The 22263-nt window shown below is 42.8% G+C and overlaps 1 protein-coding gene across 2 annotated transcripts in view; it reads left to right on the top strand.

Annotated features, from left to right (window-relative positions):
- Positions 1–22263, top strand: part of mybpha (myosin binding protein Ha) — a 35839-nt gene that overhangs the window by 4765 nt on the left and 8811 nt on the right. Inside the window, exons 2-9 of one of the 2 annotated variants that reach the window (XM_063209396.1) lie at positions 326–397; positions 609–743; positions 3457–3624; positions 7863–7951; positions 8683–8878; positions 9548–9687; positions 13165–13324; positions 15169–15305. In XM_063209396.1, the coding sequence (XP_063065466.1) occupies positions 326–397; positions 609–743; positions 3457–3624; positions 7863–7951; positions 8683–8878; positions 9548–9687; positions 13165–13324; positions 15169–15305 (1097 nt within the window). The remainder of the gene's footprint in view (positions 1–325; positions 398–608; positions 744–3456; positions 3625–7862; positions 7952–8682; positions 8879–9547; positions 9688–13164; positions 13325–15168; positions 15306–22263) is intronic. The other variant, XM_063209397.1, reaches the window with a different exon arrangement.

Below are 22263 nucleotides of genomic sequence, written 5' to 3'. Positions count from 1 at the left end.
ATAGTGGGGCTCAAGGATCTTTGAAACAAATCGTTTAGAATCTCTGTCTTTGTTGGACTGAATAGATCTCATACCGTAATACTTAGAAATGCTGTGGGTTGGAAATTGCACCCGTAGCTTTTCCAGAGAAGTGAGAAATATTTGTTCAACAAGCACATTTTGTCACTTTGAATTGAATTATAATTGACGAATAGGAAAAAGCCCTCATGACCTTTTTGCCCTCATGAAGTGTAAGGCTAATTGTACAAATGAGTGGGCCCATTATTTCCTTCGTCCTGTGCTTTGGGTAAGTGTGTTGCTAACCCTGATGCTTATCTAATGCTAGCTGCCCCTGCCGAAGCTGCGCCTGCGCCTGTCGAGGAGCCCCCCAAACCTCCCACTCCTCCTCCTCCCCCAGGTAAGATACACACCCCAAAATCATCTGATTTAAGTTATCAGTCAGACTTTCACCAAGTCTTCTATGGTAAACACTGATTAACTTTCAAGTTCACTAACTTTGCTTGTTGAAAAAGGTTGAGAACCACTGATGTAACGCAAACGTCTATAGGCCTCACCATTCCCAGTTTCACTGTAACTAACCTATTCCACTCTATTCCTCTGGTCCCTAGAGCCCACCAGTGCTCCTCTGGACCTGACTTTGGAAGACGTGAACGACACCTCGGTCACCCTGAGATGGAAAGCACCCGAAGCCATCGGAGACTCCGGCCTGGATGGATACACCGTGGAACACTGCAAGAAAGGAGGTGTGTGTCTCTCTTTCTCTTTCTCTTTCTCTTTCTCTTTCTCTTTCTCTTTCTCTTTCTCTTTCTCTTTCTCTCTCTCTCTCTCTCTCTCTCTCTCTCTCTCTCTCTCTCTCTCTCTCTGTGTGTGTTTGTGTGTGTGTGTGTGTGTGTGTGTGTGTGTGTGTGTGTGTGTGTGTGTGTGTGTGTGTGTGTGTGTGTGTGTGTGTGTGTGTGTGTGTGTGTGTGTGCAGTTACGTGCACAGGCATTTTGGCTTCAGAGGCATGTGAAACTTACAGCTGCCTTAGCAGGCTATAAACTTTATATCATATAGTATAAAGTCTATGTATTGTATGAAAGTAAAACAAGAGCTTTCAAAAAGGGTATTTTTGTCCAGTAGGGTAAACGGGCAGGTGCTTTAGCACCACCTGCTTTATCCCGCCTATGTGTGTACAAGTATGTTTACAGTATTTAGTCGAGTACATCTATGGCCAAAACACACCAAACCCCAAAAAAATTGATACAAAAGGTTTTTCAACTGATTTCAATACATCCAGCTGTCCTTACTAACATACTAAAAATCTAGGAAAATCTAACTTCAGGAAAGGTGTCATTTTCAAGATCAAAGTTTTTAAAAAATAAAGGTTATTACATGATAATTACATAGGTATGAATTAACATGTTTTCAGGATCTGTTTGGTTGGAGTGCTGTTAGGGTGGATAAAGACACTACTGCTATGGTAATATCCATGTATTATTTGTCAGGGCACATCATCAGTGATGAATCATGGTGTCACTACGTATTTTGGGTCTTTCAGCAGCTGAACTGAATAGACAGGACCCACTACATGTGTAAGTAGAGGAGGGAGTTGCAGTAGTTCAGGTCAGATGGACAATATCAGAAATAGAGTCATTCAGGTCAGATACAGTCTGATTTTGTATGTATATATAACAGTGAGAAGCGACATGACTGGGAAACTGAGGCTATGTGGTCAGAGAATGATAGATGGTCATCAACAATGACACCTAGATTTATTGTGGCCTTATTTAAGGCAACAGTAGCAGAATCCAAATTGAGTTCGATATAATGGCAACCTATATAGCCTAAATCTCTGGCTGAGATCACCAGCAGTGCAGTTTGAGCGAGGCTCAACTGAATGTGGCATTCCTTCATACTTGTGGATAGTTCAGAGAGGCAAGCGGAAATGTGTGTGTAGACCGTGGAGTCGTCTGGCACAAAGTATAGGTATAACTGTCCTTCATCGGTGTAATAGTAGTATGAGAAGCTGTGAGAACAGATAACATGGCCCAGTGACGTGGTGTACATGGCAAATAGGAGTCAGAGCACCAGCCCTTAGGACACCTCTGTGGAGAGGCTATGATTTCAGGACAGCTGACCTTGCCCTTGATACATGCTAAGAATAATACCACCAGACTCAAGTAATGTCGGGAAGAACTTGAGAAACATAAAACTCAATTATTTACTAATCTAAGAGAGATGTTAAATGATAATGTTCTGAAAACAAATGCTAGCTGGTGTGTCTGCACAAAGATTTTTAGATTTACTACAAAACAAAAAGAGATGTCCATAATCTCATCTGAAGATATCTTCTGGCTTACTAGAAACAAAATAAAAGAGTAATTTTGAGCTTGACTGTTTCAGATTTTGAGTTTTTGCATTTTGAATTTTAATGCATATTTAATTAGATATAGTCCAATTACCATATTAAAACATAACATTTCAGAAAACTTGCAATACATTTTTTTCTCACAAATATGTGAGTAATCACCGGATTAAGTTTCATGGTGATATCGGCAAGCTACATTTTTTGGCCTATTCACCTGGAGTGTCTCTCAACCCTTATAATAAGCCTATGGCAGCCATGTTGAAAATAACTCATTTCCCAAAGTCAGATTTTACTAGATTTTTAGTATGTCATTTAGAAGGTCCAACAGTAATAGAATCCATAAAAAAACCTTTTGTATCAATTTTTTTGGGGTTAAACCCTAAATGTACTCGCCTAATTTGTCAGATGCACTGAGACACTGGGTGATGTAAGACATGCAGTGACATTGCAGTTGGTCAGCCTGTACTGTGCATGGGAAAAGAGGTGGTTGGAATCCTGTTTAGGGATAGGAAGTCTCAAACAGGTCTAACCCAACATCAACTGGGGATAACCCACTATAGTTCTTCAGAGCTGAAGCTCAGTATTATTATTAACATGATGATTTCATGTACTGGGGGAAATGACTAAGAACGAAGCGTGTTTCTAGATAGTGTGCCGTGCACTAGTGGGATGGGTATGTGTTGTTGCACCTGTCTCTAAAATGTCATCAGCAGATTGATACGTACCAGGCTTGGCCATCCCCCTATTGCAGAGGATACATTTCAACAGCTGTCACTTGCATCTTCAAAAGCCACTTTTAGAACTGGATTACTCGCTGAGATGTCACCTAGCAAGAGATCCAAATATATGATTATGCCTGCAACTAGTCCCAATGTTTACACTGATTTCGAGGGTTTGGTGTCAAGTCTATTCTGTGCTAGTTCGCTTTTGTTGATGTGCAGGTGAAAATGGACAAATTCATTATAAGCAATTGTTTTAGCAATTGGGCTACTAATATTTATCATTTATCCATTACACCACTCCCATGGTTGCATACTAGTCAGTCAGTGCATCATAAAGGTTAGTAAAGTAAAATGCGTCGTGGTTTTTTTTTGTTATTATGTTTCAGGTTCTGAGTGGGTTGTGGCCAATGCTGACCTGACCGTGGCAACCAGAATGGTGGTTGGCAACCTGACGACCGGAGACATCCTGGAGATGCGTGTGGTGGCCGTGAACCCAGGAGGTCGTAGTGAACCATGCGCCCTGGCTGAGGCTGTCACTGTCCGCGAGGTTGGAGGTCAGTTTACATGGAATTGTCTTTGACATGAATTAAGTATTTTTCCACCCATCCATCCATTCCTCCATAGATCGATCCATCCTTCTTTTCATCAACTCACTCATTAATCCATTAATACATTCATATCTACATAGTACATCTGGTTGTCCGTTGGTTTACGTGTGTGTGTGTGTGTGTGTGTGTGTGTGTGTGTGTGTGTGTGTGTGTGTGTGTGTGTGTGTGTGTGTGTGTGTGTGTGTGTGTGTGTGTGTGAGTGTGTGTGTGTGTGTGTGTGTGTGTGTGTGTGTGTGTGTGTGTGTGTGTGTGTGTGTGTGTGTGTGTGTGTGTGCGCGTACCTCCATGTGTGTGCCTGTGTGTGCATGCGTGTGAGTGTATGTGTATTTTAGTGTGTGTGTGATTTACAGTACAGTGTGTGTAACCGTGTATGCGGTGTGTGTGCAAGTACAGGTTATTTTCTGTACCCGTAGAAACATCATGTTATCACGATGGCCGCTCTGTGAAAATATTTGTCTTTGGCTCCTCGTATTAAATTGGGCTCGGGTTACCGTCTGCCAAATGGGTACTCCGGCTGCGAGGCTGTGTGGCAAGGAGAGGAGAGGAGGGGAGAGGAGAAGGGTGGAGAGGAGAGGAGAGGAGAGGAGACGTGAGGAGAGGTGAGGAGACGAGTGGAGAGGCAAGGAGAGGAGAGGAGAGGAGAGGTGAGGAGACGAGTGGAGAGGCAAGGAGAGGAGAGGAGAGGAGAGGAGAGGGGAGGGGAGCAGGTGGAGGTGGACAGTATCCAAGGAAAGTCGTCCCCGTCCCGTGCGGCCTGTCCACCGCTCTCCTCTCCTCTCCTCTCCTCCTATGTCTCCTGCAGCTGTGGCCACATATAACCTGCCAGCCTGTGCTGACAAGAGCTTTCAGTAGCATTAAATTATAAACATTAAGACCCAAGCTGGACTGGGCACAACTGGCTGGCTGGCTGGCTGGCTGACTGTCCGGGTGAGTTGTCAAAAAGCAAATGCAACCCGACTCTGGAGGGAGGAAGGGCGGCGGGCTGACATCCCATACATGCACTTGTTCTTCAGTTGTCCTCCTCTTGTACAGGCCTGCTTACTCTGCCTGTTGACGCACTGTGGGCAAAGTGTGAGCGAGGGGAGAGAAGGATGGGGCAGACGGCAAAGGTGGAGGTGGAGGGCTGGGAACATTTTGTTAATTTGAGGGAGGGAATGTTAGAATTGTGTCCGAGCAGCGAAATGGTAACTGCGGTGTCTGGTGATGTGTAGTGTGGTGTAATGTAGTGCACTGCCGTTTCAGCGGTAATGAGCACCAGCAGGTGGTCTGTAGTTTTCTGTGACAGCTTGGCTTAAATGACATCTACCCTGGCCCCCTGACCTCTTTAATTTCACTCTGTGTACTCACTGTCACAGGGCCCATAAAAAACATGCTCATTTACTTGCAGGTTTAATTGCCGCTTTTTATTATGTGAGTGTTTGTGCTTGTGTTAGGTGGTAGTGATACGTATCTAGCCATTAACACGTGTTTAGTCCATGTATATTTTATGTGATTGCATTAAGTGAGAACTGGTGTTTCTTGACCTATACTGGGCAACAACTATACTATGAAGGTTTTGTTGTATGTTTTTGTACTCTGTTGCGGTATTGTACAGTATATTAGATTATTTACAGCTACCGTATCCTCACAATAGCACTACTGAAGATGACACTGACATCAACACCTTGTGTTATAGACTTTCACACAGAAACATCCTGGTTAATTTAACTAAAGTCATGCTTCATTGAATTACACAACACAGAGACAAGCAAACACACACGCGCGCGCGCGCGCACGCACACACACACACACACACACACACACACACACACACACACACACACACACACACACACACACACACACACACACACACACACACACACACACACACACACACACACAAAAGAAAGGGCAAAAAGAAACCAGGGGGTCGTTTCTCGACAGTGCCTTTGCTAACGACTTTAGCCATTTTGTTCGTTCTTAAGACCAACGTTGTAACCAAGGTCTTGAGTTGGTCTTAAGTTGTTCTTAAGTTGTTCTTAAGTTGGTCTTGCGTCTAAAGACCAACTGAAGACCAACTTAAGACCAACTCAAGAGCAACTTACGACCAACTCAAGACCGACTTAAGACGGTTAGCAACGACAAGAATCGAGAAACGGAGTCCAGGTCAGCTATCAGCGTGTTGTAGTGTGTTTGGTGAGGGAGGTGGGAGAGGAGAGGAGAGGAGAGGAGAGGAGAGGAGAGGAGAGGAGAGGAGGAGTAACAGGACCCTAATTGAGGTCAGGTTGCGAGTGACCCATACCAGATAAATCACAGCATGAGCCATTCTGCCTAAAGGGTTCCTGTACCCTGCAGATCCCAAAGCAGCCAACAGGCCACCTCATCAAATAGTCTCTCAAAGGCGTAGAAAATGAAAACAACAGCCAGGCATCGCTTCTGAATACCAAAAAAATTACTGGGAAGTCACACGCTTAGCAAGGATTACAAGTGCCGAAGGGGGATTGCTTTGGGTTTGTGTGAACGAAGGCGTGCTTGTGTACTCGTATGTGTGTGTGCACGTTTGCATTGAGGGTGTTGGGGTGTCTGTGGCAAGCATCCTTTTGAGGAATAGGCCTGTCGCTAGGCTGTCCGCTCTCAGGAGTGCAGTTTGGGGGTTCAGTCACCCCCAGTGCCCCATCCGACCCCCCCTGAGTGATGGTGACAAGTGTATTGGCCAGGGGTGCTCGGCTCGGCGGGCGAACGAGATTAGGAGTGTGGGAAGGAGGGTACGTCAGGGACCCGATGGAGCGGAAAGGAGAACAGGCTCATGTGTCCAGTAAGTCCCCCCTAAGCCGGCTGGAGATTTGCTGGTTATCTCAAAACATGCTGCGTACTTGAAACATGCAGGTCCCCCAACCCCAACACACAGAAATATATCTGGTCCCTATGTGGCCGCTGTGCTGGCCGTTTCGGTCCGGTGCTGTGCACCTTGCCAGGCATTCACAGAAGCCTGTGAAGCGGTAAGCAGATTGAGAGCTCTGGAAAAGGGATCTGCACAGCCATAATGGGATGCCTTGGCCCTGTCTATGCTGTCCGTGTCCATGGCCTATTTCAGCAACTCTAGTATAGAAACTAGAAGGTGAAGACTTATTGCATAGCATTAGCTATTTCTGTATTTGCCGTGTTATTATTGTCTCATATGAAACGATTTGTCCTCCCATCTTCTCCAGGTCTCTTGAAAAAGAGATTTGTATCTCTGACCGGACTCACCTGGTTTAATAAAAGTTGTGATAATAGTTGGATCGCATTAGGTATTTCAGTGTTTGCCACATGCTCATATGCAGAGGCAGACAAACTAATGTGAGCAGGTTAACGTCTTATGAAGTAATTATTTTGCCCAGCTCTGCCCATGAATGGTTGTGATATTTCATTATTATAGCATTGTAAAAGTATATAACTTTTCCCTCCACTTTATTCCCAACCAACGACGGCCAGGAGTGGGCAATTGAAACAGAAGCAGTGTTAACTTAAGACACAGGAAAGGCAAATGCAGATGAGGAGATACAAATGAATGAAAGTTATATGACAATTTAATTATCAACTGCAAGATAACATGACATTTAACTCAAGTCTACTGTAGGTTACATAGGGTACAGTGAAATCAAATACAGTTTACCCAAGATAGATAGACAGTAGATAGACAGGCCTGTAACGGTATCGTATCGAACCGAACCAAACTCTACTTGAGATAGCATCAACAGTGTAATCTGAGTCATTCAATAATCTCCATATTTACAGCATAACTGACTTTGGAATGCACTCTGCAAATTCAGAATGTGGCTGTGATGTTGTAACCCAGAAGAGGTTGGGCCAGGTACTGCAATGACCCTGTCTGTCTATTATCTGTTTGTTTGTTTGCGTGTTCGCCTGCAGTATTTTGAGTTGCGACAAACAGACAAAGCAGGGTGGCGACAAACAGACAAAATCATGTGAATCCAGCAATGGGAACGGGAAGCCAGGTTGCCATCTCTGATTGCTGTTGTTTTGGAATAGTTTTGTTGCAGGAGTAGGTTGAAGTCTGCACATTCAAAACGTCTGACCTGGGAGCAGGACAACTAAATCAAGATAAAAGATGAACAAATCTGGATCAACCAGGATTTTTCTGCTCCCACTGTTTTGGTAACGTTTCGACAAATTGTTTTTTTTTTAATGTTGTGTTCCAGAGCGGCCCAAGGTTCGTCTTCCACGTGCCCTCAGAGCCAGAGTGGTCAGAAAGGTCGGCGCTCAGATCAACCTCGTCATTCCTTTCTGTGTAAGTCACTACCCACTCATGCCAATGCTTTTTTATTTGAAACTTCTTTTCACTTTCAGTTTTTTTATTATGTATGTATTTAGGGCCTTTTGCATTTATTTTTGTGAGGACAGTGGAGGAGTGACAGGAAATAGGCGGGGAGAGAGAGACAGGGAAGGTTTGGCAAATGACCCGGGCCGTAATCGAACCCGGGTTGTCGGCATAGTAACCCAGTGCCCTACAGTTAGGCCAAGGCAGGGCCTTCACTTTCATGTACTGTCATTTTACATTAGTTCCCGTTCACATCATATTGATTCGCCAAAATTATACTGCAGAAATCTAAGCCAGTATTTTCATAGCCTAAGTAAATGGAGAAGTTCTGTAAGTGGAAAAAATAATGGTAAAATAAATTGAATAACAGTACCCTAATGAACATTTGAATATACAGTATGTAAGGACATGCAACATTGTGATGCAACATTGACAAAAACATTTTTGTACACATCTACATAAGAATGTATGCCTGCATGTATGCATATATGCATGTACTAATACTATTGTATGTACTGTATGTATACTCTATATGCACAAGTATGTACAGTATGTATGTATGTATGTATGTATGTATGTATGTATGTATGTATGTATGTATGTATGGTATGTATGGTATGTATCAATGTTTGTAGGCTTTCTTGTTAATTTTTGACGTTCTTTACGCTTTGAGTTCATTTAAGCCAATTTTAACTTCACAGGGAAAGCCCAAACCTTTGGTGTCTTGGACCAAGGATGGCGAGCCCCTTGACACAAAGAGAGTAGGTATCCGCAACAGCAACAAAGATAGTATCTTCTTCATCCGTACCTCAGAGAGAGAAGACTCCGGCGTCTACGAGATTTCTGTGAAGGTCGACAGCTTTGTTGATACCGCCAACATCACCATTCAGATTGTGGGTGAGTGAATTATGACCATTGCATTGCAAGTGGATTATGGACATTTTAACAGACATTTAAATTACATTTCATTTGCTATTATTTCACTATTATTTATTTAATAATTTAGTTAACACTTTATAATAATATCTGCTTATAAAGCATTAATAACACTAATTAAATAATGAACAAATGATGAAGAAAGCATTAACAAATGTTTGTAAATGACTTGTAAATGTTATGTCAATATTTTATATTCATCAAACATTTGAAATTGTAAATTACTAATAATACTCTGTTAAAAGATTTGTGAAATCGTGAACATATTATTTGTAGATATTTTATAAAGTATGAACAAAATGTAGCTAATAATAAAAACAATTTTACAATTTATTTAATTACTTACTTCCAATACATCATCAAACTTCTATCAATTTTGTACAGCTAAAATTTTGTGAAATTGTATTTTTGTGGATAAGAGCCATTTTAAGACTCAGGTTAATTTTTTTATAATGACGAATTTAGTTTGGCTATTAAGAAAACATATTTTTTGACAATGTCGTGCTGTCCGTCTGTGTGTTATAGCACTCAAAATGCTTGTGAATTGAAAAGCATCCAACCGCCTCAAGTGTCGCTGACACTGACTATCATCCCCCTTGTCAACCTCCTTGTGTTGCTTGTCTTTGCCAGACCTGCCTGGCCCTCCTGAAAGTGTGAAGCTGGTGGACACATGGGGCTTCAATGCTGCCCTGGAGTGGACTGTGCCAAAGGACAGTGGCAACACAGAGATCACTGGCTACTCCATCCAGAAGGCTGACAAGAAGACAGGGGTGAGTAAGCCTAGAGCGCTAACAAAGTACTGAACTCCAACTAGAAGATATTGGTGAGGTTGCCTCTTACTGCAGATGGGCCTATCGAAGGGCCTATTCACTCTTTGCTGACAACACTCAACTATGCCATAACAACGTCGGTATGACAATGCAAGTCTTAAATATCCGATTATGACTTGGTCGTTATCATTTTGGTTACAATATGATTATAAGAGAGGTTCTCCGTTAAGGGGTTAAGGGACCACTAGCAAAGAATTGAGCTACACCATTCAGGTAGCTGACAAGAAGACAGGGTGAGTGGGGAGGTCTATTGAACAGACATACAGAGTGCAAAACACAGAGATCACATGCTACACCATCCAGAAAAGTTGGCTGAAGTGGCCTTAAGCAAGGTACCTAACCTCACATTGCTCCAGGGACTGTAATCTATACCCTGCACCTAAACGACTGCTGCTGCTTTTGATAAAAACGGCAGCTAAGCGATATATACGCAATAAAGACATCAGGCGAAATGGCAGAAATTTGCCATGTAAGCTTAATAAGACAACATGTAGTACACTGCTGTACACTGAATCTGAGAAGATGCCTTCAGAGTTGTCAAGAAGACCAGAGTCAGTTGTGGGGACAGAAACAGACAGACAGTTGAAGCTAAAATGCTAAAAGGATGGTAAAAGTGTAGCTAGCGCAGAAGGATTATGTCTCCATGGGTCCCTAGGACAGACAACAAGAAAGGCTGCTGCCTCCACGGCCGTTGCTAGTTTCCAAAAAGATTCAGAGGTTTAGTGAAAATCTTAAAGAGAGACTTTGTGTTTTGGGTTTCAGGGTTTTCTCTCCCAAGACAATGTGTAAATATGATTGTTAAATTAGGTTACATTTTTATGTGATAATAATCCAGTGTAAAGATAGAGAGATAGGCCTGAATGGAGAGCAACATCAACATCACTATAAACCCCCCAGGCTCTCAGCATATAGAAAAAATATGTACAATAATATGTAGTCATTGTAGTCATTGACCATTGGCTTTGCAGAGCAGAAATGGCCATGTGTGATTTTACCCCATATTGTAAACAGACACAGACACACACACACACACACACACACACACACACACACACACACACACACACACACACACACACACACACACACACACACACACACACACACACACACACACACACACACACACACACGCGCGCGCGCGCACGCACACACACACACACACACACACACACACACACACACACACACACACTCACACACGGAACGTGTACAGCATTGGATTATGCTGCAGTGAAATGGGTGCCACACTGAAGTGGGTTGTGAGATGTGTTGACTGATTAATGGTTTATTTTGGTATGGTCTTTCCATGCCTCCTCAGGCCCCACTTAACGCGGCCATCGCTAATGGCAATGGCATGATCTGGTTGATAGTTGCTAGCACCTTCTTTTTTACATGAGAGAGAGAGAGAGAGACGGAGAGAGAGAAAGAAAGAGAGAGAGAGAGAGAGAGAGAGAGAGAGAGAGAGAGAGAGAGAGAGAGAGAGAGAGAGAGAGAGAGAGAGAGAGAGAGAGCTGCTCTCCTGTCTGTGGTAAGGTGAGGTTGGGACTTATTTAGCCTCTTGCCAAGTGTGTAAATCTAAACCTGTAGACCCGCTTGCTGCCTCCTCTCCAAGCCTCTGCTCTCCTCTCTTCTCCTCTCTTCTTCTCTGCTCTCCACTTCTCTCCTCGCTCTCTATAAGGGCACACCGCCTGTCTATTGGCTTGTATGGCTGTTGGAGACATGCAGCAGATGCTTAAGTGATGACGGCCCCTGAACTGGGACATGGACGTATACAGACAGGCTGTGGTAGAGAGAGAGAGAGAGAGAGAGAGAGAGAGAGAGAGAGAGAGAGAGAGAGAGAGAGAGAGGTGGAGGGGGAAAAGACAGAGAGGCAGTAAGAGAAAGAGAGAGGGGGTGTAAGATGGTGAGAAAGTAGTCGAGAGAGAAAGGAGACAGACAGAGAGGGAGAGAGGGGGTGAAAGAGAGTGTGAAAATGAGCAAGTGTTGGTAAGATAGAGCGAGATAGAGACCGGAGGTGAGACAGTGAGTGGGCAAGGGAGGGAAGGTGAGAGATGGAGAGAGAGCAAGAGAAGGTGAGAGAGAGAGATAGAGATACAGAGAGAGAGAGAGAAGGAGAGAGGGGGTGAAAGAGAGTGTGAAAATGAGCGAGTATAGGTGAGACAGAGAAAGATACAGACCGGAGTTGAGACAGTGAGTGAGCAAGGGAGAGAGAAAGTGAGAAACGAAGATAAAGAGAGAGAGAGAGAGAGAGAGAGAGAGAGAGAGAGAGAGAGAGAGAGAGAGAGAGAGAGAGAGAGAGAGAGAGGCAGAAAGAGCGCGAGAGACTGCGAGTAGAGGAGAAGTAGATAACAGCTTGTTGCTTAGAGACTGTCAAAGTGAAGAATCATGATCCTGAGTAACAAGTCTAATGTCAACACGCGACCCCAGAAATACAACCCCCATGCGTCGACGAGAGGAGAGACACCGCCACAAACATTTTAGTGTCTGTCGGACATAGCAACAGATAATATCGGGTGTCTAGTAAAGCTGTAGACAGCCAGTAACATTTCACTTCCTGTTGTGTTTTTATCTGGCTGGTTTTGACGTTTTTTTTCTCTCCTTGTAAGATAAAAAACGATTGAACACATTTGCATGGGTATGCACAGCAAGCCACCTACCACAAACACTTTCTTGTCTGTCGGATATAGTAAAAGATAAGAACTAATGTCTGCTTTAGCTGTAGACAACCAGAAAAAAATACTTTACTTCCTGTTGTGTTTTTAACTTGCTGGTTTTTATCTTTACCTAACAATATTTGTACTTAGCCTATTAGAAAAAAACTTGACTGCAATTTTACATCGTTAGCAAACGATTGTATACCCACAGAAGTAGACATTTTTGGCTTAAACTGGGCCCTCACACATTCAAGCCATTTTCATACTATATCCTGCAACACTGTCTACTCTATTGAAGTTGGACCTTTGGGCCGCCCACTCTAAACTGTGTTGGGCTCTGAGGACTGTCTGCCCACCGGGAAAATGTCCTGTGTTCCAGATTATCAGTCCAGCCCTACCCACAGGCTAAACAGCACCAATAAATTCGTCACCTGAGTGGCTCAGTGCTTGAGTATTATCACTGGCTAAACACAATTACTTACTTACTTACTTACTTACTTACTTACTTACTTACTTACTTACTTAATGACTTAAATGCTCATAACATATGCAGTGTTATTACATTTATACATATTACATGTATGTCATTACAGGAATAACTCTGCCAGAGCACTACCACTGGCTAAATGCACTTACTTACTTACTTACTTACTTACTTAATCACTTACATACTCATTACATAAAAGACACATATTACACCATACTTTGTATTACATATAACATATTAGAAATGACACATATGACATGTCTGTCATTACAGGAGTGGTTCACAGTGCTGGAGCACTATCACCGGCTAAACGCCACCGTATCCGACCTCATCATGGGCAACTCCTACAACTTCCGCGTCTTTGCCGAGAACAAAGTCGGCATCAGCGAATCGGCCGCCGTAACGAAAGAGGTGGCTGAGATTCTGAAGACAGGTGGGTGAGGACGTCCAGAGGATGTAGCGTGAATGGAAACGCGGTGGACATGAGATATTGTAGGGTAATATGTGTGTGCCCGTGCACGTGTGCATGCGTGTGCAGTATGTGTGGAAGGTAAACAAGTAATGCTCTCGTGCACCCTCTATATGGCTGAAATGCCCTTGAGCAAGACATCTAACCCCACATTGCCACAGGGTCTGCAGTCCACCCGGCCGCTAAATGTTATAGGCCTACATTGTAATGTAAGGTAATGTGTAATGCCAGAACTTTCCATCCCATTTGTGCCCACCACCACAACACTGCTGCTGACACCTCCTTCAGGACACCTAATTGTGTCTGTGCTGTATGATACTTCCACAAGATAAGAGTAGCACACTACTCTCTCTCTCTCTCTCTCTCTCTCTCTCTCTCTCTCTCTCTCTCTCTCTCTCTCTCTCTCTCTCTCTCTCTCTCTCTCTCTCTCTCTCTCTCTCTCTCTCTCTCTCTCTGGCACTTTCCCATAGTGTTATTATCAGCGGTGCGATACTCTTCTTCCAGTCACAGGGACTGTCTTTAACAACAGGAGATTACGGAAGAGTAGGCCTACAACACAGATAACATTCCAGCGGCATGGCTGGCTGACACGGTAGTACTCTTATCCAGTTACAGCAAATTACCGCTACGCTGGCATGAGGTAAGCCCGTGGAGCAGCACCGCGAGGCTAAACTTAGACGCAGGTCTTGAGGAGTCACATGTGCACTGAGGGTCCACTTAAAGGTGTAGTGCTAGCTGGTGTGGTGTGCTATACTACTGTATAGCATTTACATAGTTGACCATCATACTGTATATGTATGGGTAAATGTCATGTGTAATTACTTGTTTTGGCTGGGATTGGAATATGTGCATGGGAGGAGGGTTTCTTATTCATTTTGTCTATCGAGTTGCCTTACTATGTTTTTTTTTCATGCAGCACTGAAAAAGAAACTGAAAAATCAGAACATAAGACGATTTCAAATATTTCAAACAGCCACTAGGGGAATGTGGCAACAATGCGTGTGCAAACAATGCGGGCAAAATTGTAGGCGTCTCTGTCTTCTGTCACCTGCACAGTTGGACAGTGTCCACTATTCAAAATTGGCATGTTTTGGAAGTGGTTGTCTTCCACCCAATTCCACACCATTGCTGTGAGATAAATATGTATAGTTAATGTGTGTAGCCTACTTTATATAATTCATATTTATTATTAGTACTAGTAGTACATGTATAGCCTACTGTATGCTTATCTTACATGTGCATGCATTTGTAGCATGTCTTAGAAATCTAAGGGAAAACATAATAAAGACGGACTGAAGATGAAGACTGAAGATGACTGAAGATGCCAAGATGCATGTTTTTGCATCTCCACATCAAGATTGCAAGCATGTAGCCACAAAGTGTTAACTCACAGGCCTGTACAATATGACCTATGCAACCCATCACTACTGTATGCTAACAAAAAGTGCTGCTCCACTTAAGGTCTCCAGAGCAAAACTACAGTAAGCCATTTTTTTCTGGAGATACTTACACAGAGACTGTACCGCATGCAGGGAGTCTGACAGTAGGGCACAAAGGGGTCCGTTGTCTTGAGCCCAAGGAGAGAGGGGGGCCCAGAATTGGGTCATCGCTGTATGTATTGGGTGGGGGAGTGGAGGGAGCTGTCAGATTATTTTGTCCCCGGCCCTGCAAAAGCTGTCAGCTGCCCTGGTCCCGCCTGTGTGCTGCACCTGGCCACAGACTGCACTGCACCGCATGTACTGCATGTAACAGATGTGCTCTTCCGCAACTATCAGTTTCGACTGAGGTTGTTCCTGCCCGGCCTGCAGGTATCGTCTACCAGCCTCCGGAGTACCAGGAGCACGACTTCAGCGAGGCCCCCAAGTTTACCGCCGCCCTCAACGACAGAGCCGCCACCGTTGGTTACACAACCAAACTTCTCTGCTCCGTCCGCGGATGCCCAAAGGTACGGCAAAGTTTGACATTCAGTATATTGACATATAGAGTACGTGTACGTGTGTGTGTGTGTGTGTGTGTGTGTGTGTGTGTGTGTGTGTGTGTGTGTGTGTGTGTGTGTGTGTGTGTGTGTGTGTGTGTGTGTGTGTGTGTGTGTGTGTGGTAGAGAGATAGAGAGGTGCACACAAGCACACGCACGCATACAGCAAACTGTAGACCAGTTTAAATGTGTTTGACCCCCCCCACCCCCATGCACATAACCACATACAGTATTCACACTTACAGTATATGTGCACAGACACATTTTTGTGCACACACACGCACACACACACACACACACACACACACACACACACACACACACACACACACACACACACACACACACACACACACACACACACACACACACACACACACACACACACACAACTTTAAACCAGTTTAAATGTTTTTGACCCTCCCCTTATGGGGTGGCTATAACCTCCTTAAAGACACTGATGCTGTTTATACTCTTAACAAGACGTGTGCTGTAGAAAGGATCTGACAGTCTGGAATGGATGTGTGTCCAAGTCTGTGAAACCTCACGGCTGTATTATGTTCTCCTAAAAGAGGAGGAAAAAGTAACTGAGTTGGGGTGGGGTGTGGTGGTGGTGGGGTCTGTGCTATGCTGTGAAAGATGCTGTGTACACCACAAGTTATAAGTGGAAACATAACGTGACCCAAACGTCCTTGGCTTGGCACTCAATAAATAGCCCGAGCCGCCGAGAGGCGAGGAGAGGCGAGGGGTGAGTTTGCGGTGAAGAGAGCCGAGCTGCTGTCACATTTCTGGGATGTCTGTGCCGTGTCTCCAGTCAGTCCGTGACGAGGCTGCAAGAGGCCTCCAAAGAAGGCGGCAGTGGCGGGGAAGGGGACAGGGAAGGGCACAGAAAAGGGGCCGGGGATGGGAAGAGGACAAAGAAGGAGATGGGGGACAGGAAGGGGACAGGGGAAGGGTGCAGGGGACGTGAAGGAGACAGAGAAGTGGACGAGAAGGGTACAGACAAGGGGCAGGGGATGAGAAGGGGGCAGAATGGGGAATGAGGGGGGGGAGGGGTGGTGGCAGTGGTCTCTTTGACATGGCTGGCGTCTACTGGTCGCCACTGACCAGCTTTTGGGAGGAGGCAACACTGTAACATGAAATGAATAGTCTTGCACACCTGCAGTGAGCAAGCTGAAGATTGTGGGTTCTTAACTTTACGTAATAGCCCTGTGATTTCCCCTATTGTGCATTGCCAGAAAAGCACGCCTGCAAAAATATTTCTGCCACCAGGTGGGTTTGTCTAGTTCAGTGTTTCCCAAACTAGGGGTACGCCACGTCATTGCAATGGGGTACGGGAGAAGATTTGGAATTTAAAAGAAAAAAATGCCGGGAAAAAAAAATCAAATGGCAACGAATAGTGGCAACGTCGGCCTAATACAATAAAAAAGTAACGCGGATGGACATGAAGTGCTCCAAGGGGTACGTCATGTGAAAAAGTTTGGGAAGCACTGGTCTAGTTCACAAGGCTAGTGGCTAGTGGCTTGGTTCTACCCTAGCAAACCAGACAAACCCGGTCTGTTCTACTACAATGTCATAGCCTCTTAAATACAGAAAAAATCTTTGAAATGAGAAAGATCCTGAGGTTGGACAAGACTGTGGGAACAAGAGCTGTGGGAATATAGAGAAGCACTTCTGTGACCCCATCATAGAATTTTGGAAAATCGCATGAAACAGATTTTGTATCACAGTGGTCCGTGTTCATCTCACGGAATTATGTGAGATCATGTTGGGTTCCACAGATTTGCGTATTTTGCTGAGCCAGACTGTACATTACATGTTATAATCTGGTTTGACAGGCTACCAGCCTGCACTACTGGGCCCTGTTATGACCATCTAGACTCCTCATATCCAAGAGTAGGATCTACTTCCCTGTCCACTGTTAACTATATTTTACACTCAGTTGCAGCTGTTTGCAACTGTGCATTTCCTCTTCTTTTCTACAATGACTCACTGTCCTCCTTTGGTAATCACTTCGGATACATGTGTTCTCTAAATGTAATGTATTTTAATGTAGTACTGTCTGTAATGTAATGTGATGTAATGTAATGTACAATGTAGTTGCCACTTGGTCTCTTGATCTGCTGTTGAAGGCTGAGAGTCAGGTTTCCCAAAGTCACAGCTGAAGGGGATATGGTGTTCTTGGCAGAATGTGTGTCATGAGATAGATGCTTTTGTGGAGCCAGCACACCACCACACCACAGCACATCACAGCCCCATGCAGTACAGTAGTCAACTCTGCAGCATGTGTTGTGATAATAATGCAGTGTGTGGACATTAACACCGAAACGCGGCCTTTCATGCTGCCCTACCCACCCACCCACACATGGCAGTGGGAGGACTTGCGGTGGGCATAGGAGAGCTCTCCACCAAACAAATGAGAACAACCTAGCCACAGTGCTTACCAGTGAAAAAATAAAAATAGTTTTTTTTTTTTTTTTACGTTTTCACTTCTGTGTTTTGTGATCGTTGAGTTTTGATACTGTCTGATGTTTATTAGGCTTTTGGAACAGGGCAGATATTGACAGTTAGCCTCCATATACTGTAGGTGGGCAGTGACAGGTGAGATAAGCAATCTGAAATATCTGTCATGCTCTCACAATTACACATTTGTTTACTCTAGCTCTAAACTAGCTCACTTAGCTCTAAACAAATACGGAAACCTAGACATACAGTATGTGACCTGATAGCTTGGTACATGTACACTTGCATATCAGACATATTATATGATTTCTGAGATTTCTGAATTGCTTTGGTGATCTATCCAAAAAATGGACTCAGCATTGTCTTTAAATGCCTGATTGTTCCCCCAGTAGTTTGGAGGCAGGGGTGGGGGGAGAGGCTGAGGTATCAAATGTAGGTATATAGCAGGCCTGGCCCTATGATTAAAGCAACATTTTAAGAGCTGCTAAGCTGTCAAGAAAGCTGTGACAAACACCAAAGAAAGTAAGTTCTTAGAGGACACTGGATGCAGACATAGTGCTAGCTTCTTATCTTCTCTGAAAGCCAAGTCTGTTTGTGTGTGTTGTGTACTGTAAATCAAGCTCTATTTTTGTCTGCCCGCAGCACGCTATGCTGACCAGAAGCCATGCAAATGGCCCTCTCGCATGGCCAGACTTGCTCTTTGGTTTGGTTTTGTATGTAGGTCAATAGACGTTGTGGGAACTGTTGGACGCCTTATATTGGACACATGACGTGGTCAGACGCCCTACAGGAAGCTTCGTGCAAAGTGTTTTAAACCTTTTAAACCTTTTTGCATCCTTTTTGCAACCCTTTTGTGTCTTCTACACATTTTAAAGCCTCTTGCAGAGCCTTTTTCATATTGACCGGTGGCAATGTATTTTACAATTAGGGCTGGGTGATAGAACTTCAAATCATTAAAAGAAATGAAATGTGTGACCTGCACGAGACCATAAATAATGTTAACAATAATGATTAATAATGGCCATGTAGTGAAGCCAGCAAAAGCCAACAAAAGGGCTACAATATGACACATTGAACTTTTCAGGCATGTCCAACTATATGACATTTCCATCGCCTTTAGACCCGACCAACATCATAGCCTGTCTACATGTGTGGGCAGTTAAACGTATTAAGTAATAGAGTAGAGTGAAATAAAGTTGAGGTGTGCAGCATATTACATAATACTCACTGTTCAAATCTTTCATATCACTCATTTACACACCTGTGCATATATACAGTACACCAGTGGTCTCCACGGGCCAGATCCGGCCCGGGCATGGCAAACATTTGGCCTGCCATGAGGTTGGAACAAATGAATACATATATGTGCTATCTGTGGCCATATGGTTGGGCCATTTGTTTGGCTTCATTTGAGATACATAATTTAGCCCTTGGGGAACAATAATTGGAGACCACTGCAGCACACTCACATAAATGTGATTGAATATATATAAATATAACCATCCAATTTAGAACCATATGCTTGATCTTCACCAATTGCCAATTAACTGTTTCAATCAATGTCAATTAAGATCTCAACCAGTGGCCCAGACCTTGCTAGCATTCCAGACCAGACCAACAACACAGCCTATTGCCTAATCTCTGTTCAGAGTCAGAAAGATATTATTAATATAGCAACCACCCAGTTTAAACACGTTAACGCCTCTCTGTTCCAAGTCACCGGCCTCTGTGACCCCAAAGGTCAGAACTGTAATCTGTCATTGAAACATATGTGAAGGGGGTCTCAGCTTGTATGCTGAGCTGTGCATCTCCCAAAGACGTCACTCACCACAGTTCCCAGCTGTTGCTTATGTTAAAACAGAAAATACCTCCACATTAGCTGGCCCTCATTACTTTCACACCACAAACGGTCAACAAGCTCTGAAATACCCCTAGTTGTGGGACTCAGCTTGCTGTATATCTCCCAAAGACAATACTCATGACAGTTCCCAGCTGTTGCACATGTTTATACTGAAAATACTTCCACATTAGTTGCCCCTCATTCCTTTGACATTCACTATGAGTTACGGCATGATACATTACGATAACACATTATTGTCACTTTTCACTGAAATTCATTCTGCATTCCTGAACAATGCTCATTTAAGGAAGGACAATACATGTAACATCACAGGATTATTGCACAATATTGCACATGATATACAGCCAGGGCTGTAAATTAACGTTTTTCATCACCAGCCTAAATGGTTAATAGATCTTAATCTTACTTGCCAAACACACACTCACTAATGGGTCAAAGTTGGTCTTTTCTACCAGCAAAAACTCACCAGCATGTGGCCAGTTGTCTGGTGTTACATGTAATTTAAAGCCCTGCATACAGCACATACAGTACATAATGTGAGGACAATTTTTCATGGGTGATAGTACTATATACAGCTCTACATCTGGGTAGATGACGTGACGTGTAAATTTTGCTGTCGCAGGCTCTTAGAATTAAGTAAATTCATGCTTTCAAAATGGTCAATGCTTTAAATGATTAAACTAATGTCGTTGTTGTGAAAAAGTAATGTGTAATAAATACAGAGCTTAAATAAGTATACTTAATTTTGAGTCAAATGTCACATTTGTCCTATGGTGTGACTGAGGCAAGCCTGGTTCTCCATATTAAAACATTTTTAAATAAATAATCAAAGCTCAGTCATTTGTCTAAACAACCCTGGCATGTTTTTCAAGGTGTCTATTTTAGCAAGTGGCAATGCTTAATTTTTTTCCTGTTTTTCTAAGACCGTATGGACTTATGAAACTTTGTCGCAGAAAACAATGTCCTGTGGTGTGACATCATATTTTTGGTTAATTCTGTGGATAATTATCTATTGTTGAAGCTCCAGCGGTACATAAATTGTGACTTTAGACTCTTAAGAAGCCAATGGCAAGGGTGGATTTTAGATTTTTCTCTCAGAGTTCTTCAGTCAATCAATTATGTTTTGCTACCACAAGATGTATTAGTTTTGTAGTCCTTTGGTGAGTCATAAAATACATTTTGACAATAGTGTATATTTTTCATATTTTATTCTTATGTAGATGTATGAAAATGCATCTTACTAAAGGTGAAATTGTATTTCAGTTGGCAACGACATGGCTTTAAATTAACGCAAAAGCTCAAAAGTCCTATAGTGTGATGGTAAAAGTCCTATGGTGTGATGGTAAAAGTCCTATGGTGTGACACTTTGGAGTATCACACCAAAGGACAAACAGGTCACACCAATGGACTAGATATTTGAGAAATAGCTTTTAAAACAACTGGTAGTACATATTTTTTTGTTTTGTTGTTTGACTAGATAAATATTGTGTATTCAAATTACTTATTCCTTTATTGGCTTTTGGAATTTATACTTTGATGCATTGTTGATGAATATTTGCTGTTGATTTTAGATACTGTCAAATGATATAAAATGTCATTAATGGTGCTTTGAAACCATAAAATAAAACGGTAACAGTGAAGGAAAGATCAGTGAGAGAGTATATAGAGGAGTATAGATGAATAAAGTATGCTGTGGAGAGCTCAATGTACAGCATAAATGTGCTGTCCAGCTTGAGATACCAAACAGGCACTGGCCACTACACACTACAGGTTCAATGGTGTGACAGTCATAGCATACCTACAAAAGTGTGATGGTCATGCCAAGGTCACACTTCAGTATGAGTCTTATGAGCTCTGCAGGTTACATTTAATGACCGCATGGCTGTCATTAAGAGTTACGATAGGCTGATAATCGACGATTCAAAGACTTATAAGTGTAAAGTGTAGGTCATATTGACTGCAATATTATATTATGATCAAAAGACAAAATAATCATGTTGATATATTTGTTTCTGGCTCAGTTTTGCATTTCTGTCCTTTAGCGTGACATGAATGTCCTACGGTGTGACATGTTTTAAACGCTCAAATATTTGTTTGAGCTAAACAATATGTTTGATAAACACTGAATATTGCATTAGGGAAGAACAAATTATCGTCCCTGAAAAGTTAGTATAAATTCGGACAATTTTGAACATTTAAAAGAAAGATATCCCTGTTTTTCCTGGAAGGTTTCTAATAATCTCACATCTAATGGGAAAAAAATACTTAAATGGTAATTTCTCATTAAATTAAGACTTTAAAAAATTGCAATAAATATGAAGAGTGTAACAATGTTCATAAAACTCCACACACCAAAGGACATATTTTCAGCAAATTGCTTTATCAACGTAAATAAATAATCAATGAATAGACCAACATTGTGACCACTTGGATTTTTTGAAAGATTAATTGCTGCACTACGTAGACATGTACTTTTTTCCCTCATAAACAATGTTTTGTGAAAAAAATGTTTTTTGCTGCCTATCCGTCATCTACCCATCTGCAGATTCAACAAAATAATTGATTGATGTATGACAGAATGTTTACCTCTGGTGCGGTTATAGT

The sequence above is a fragment of the Engraulis encrasicolus genome, chromosome 10 (genome assembly GCF_034702125.1).
Source record: "Engraulis encrasicolus isolate BLACKSEA-1 chromosome 10, IST_EnEncr_1.0, whole genome shotgun sequence".
Lineage (NCBI taxonomy): Eukaryota > Metazoa > Chordata > Actinopteri > Clupeiformes > Engraulidae > Engraulis > Engraulis encrasicolus.
Note: the sequence above shows the minus strand (reverse complement) of the source record. Positions and strands in the feature narration are given on the sequence as shown.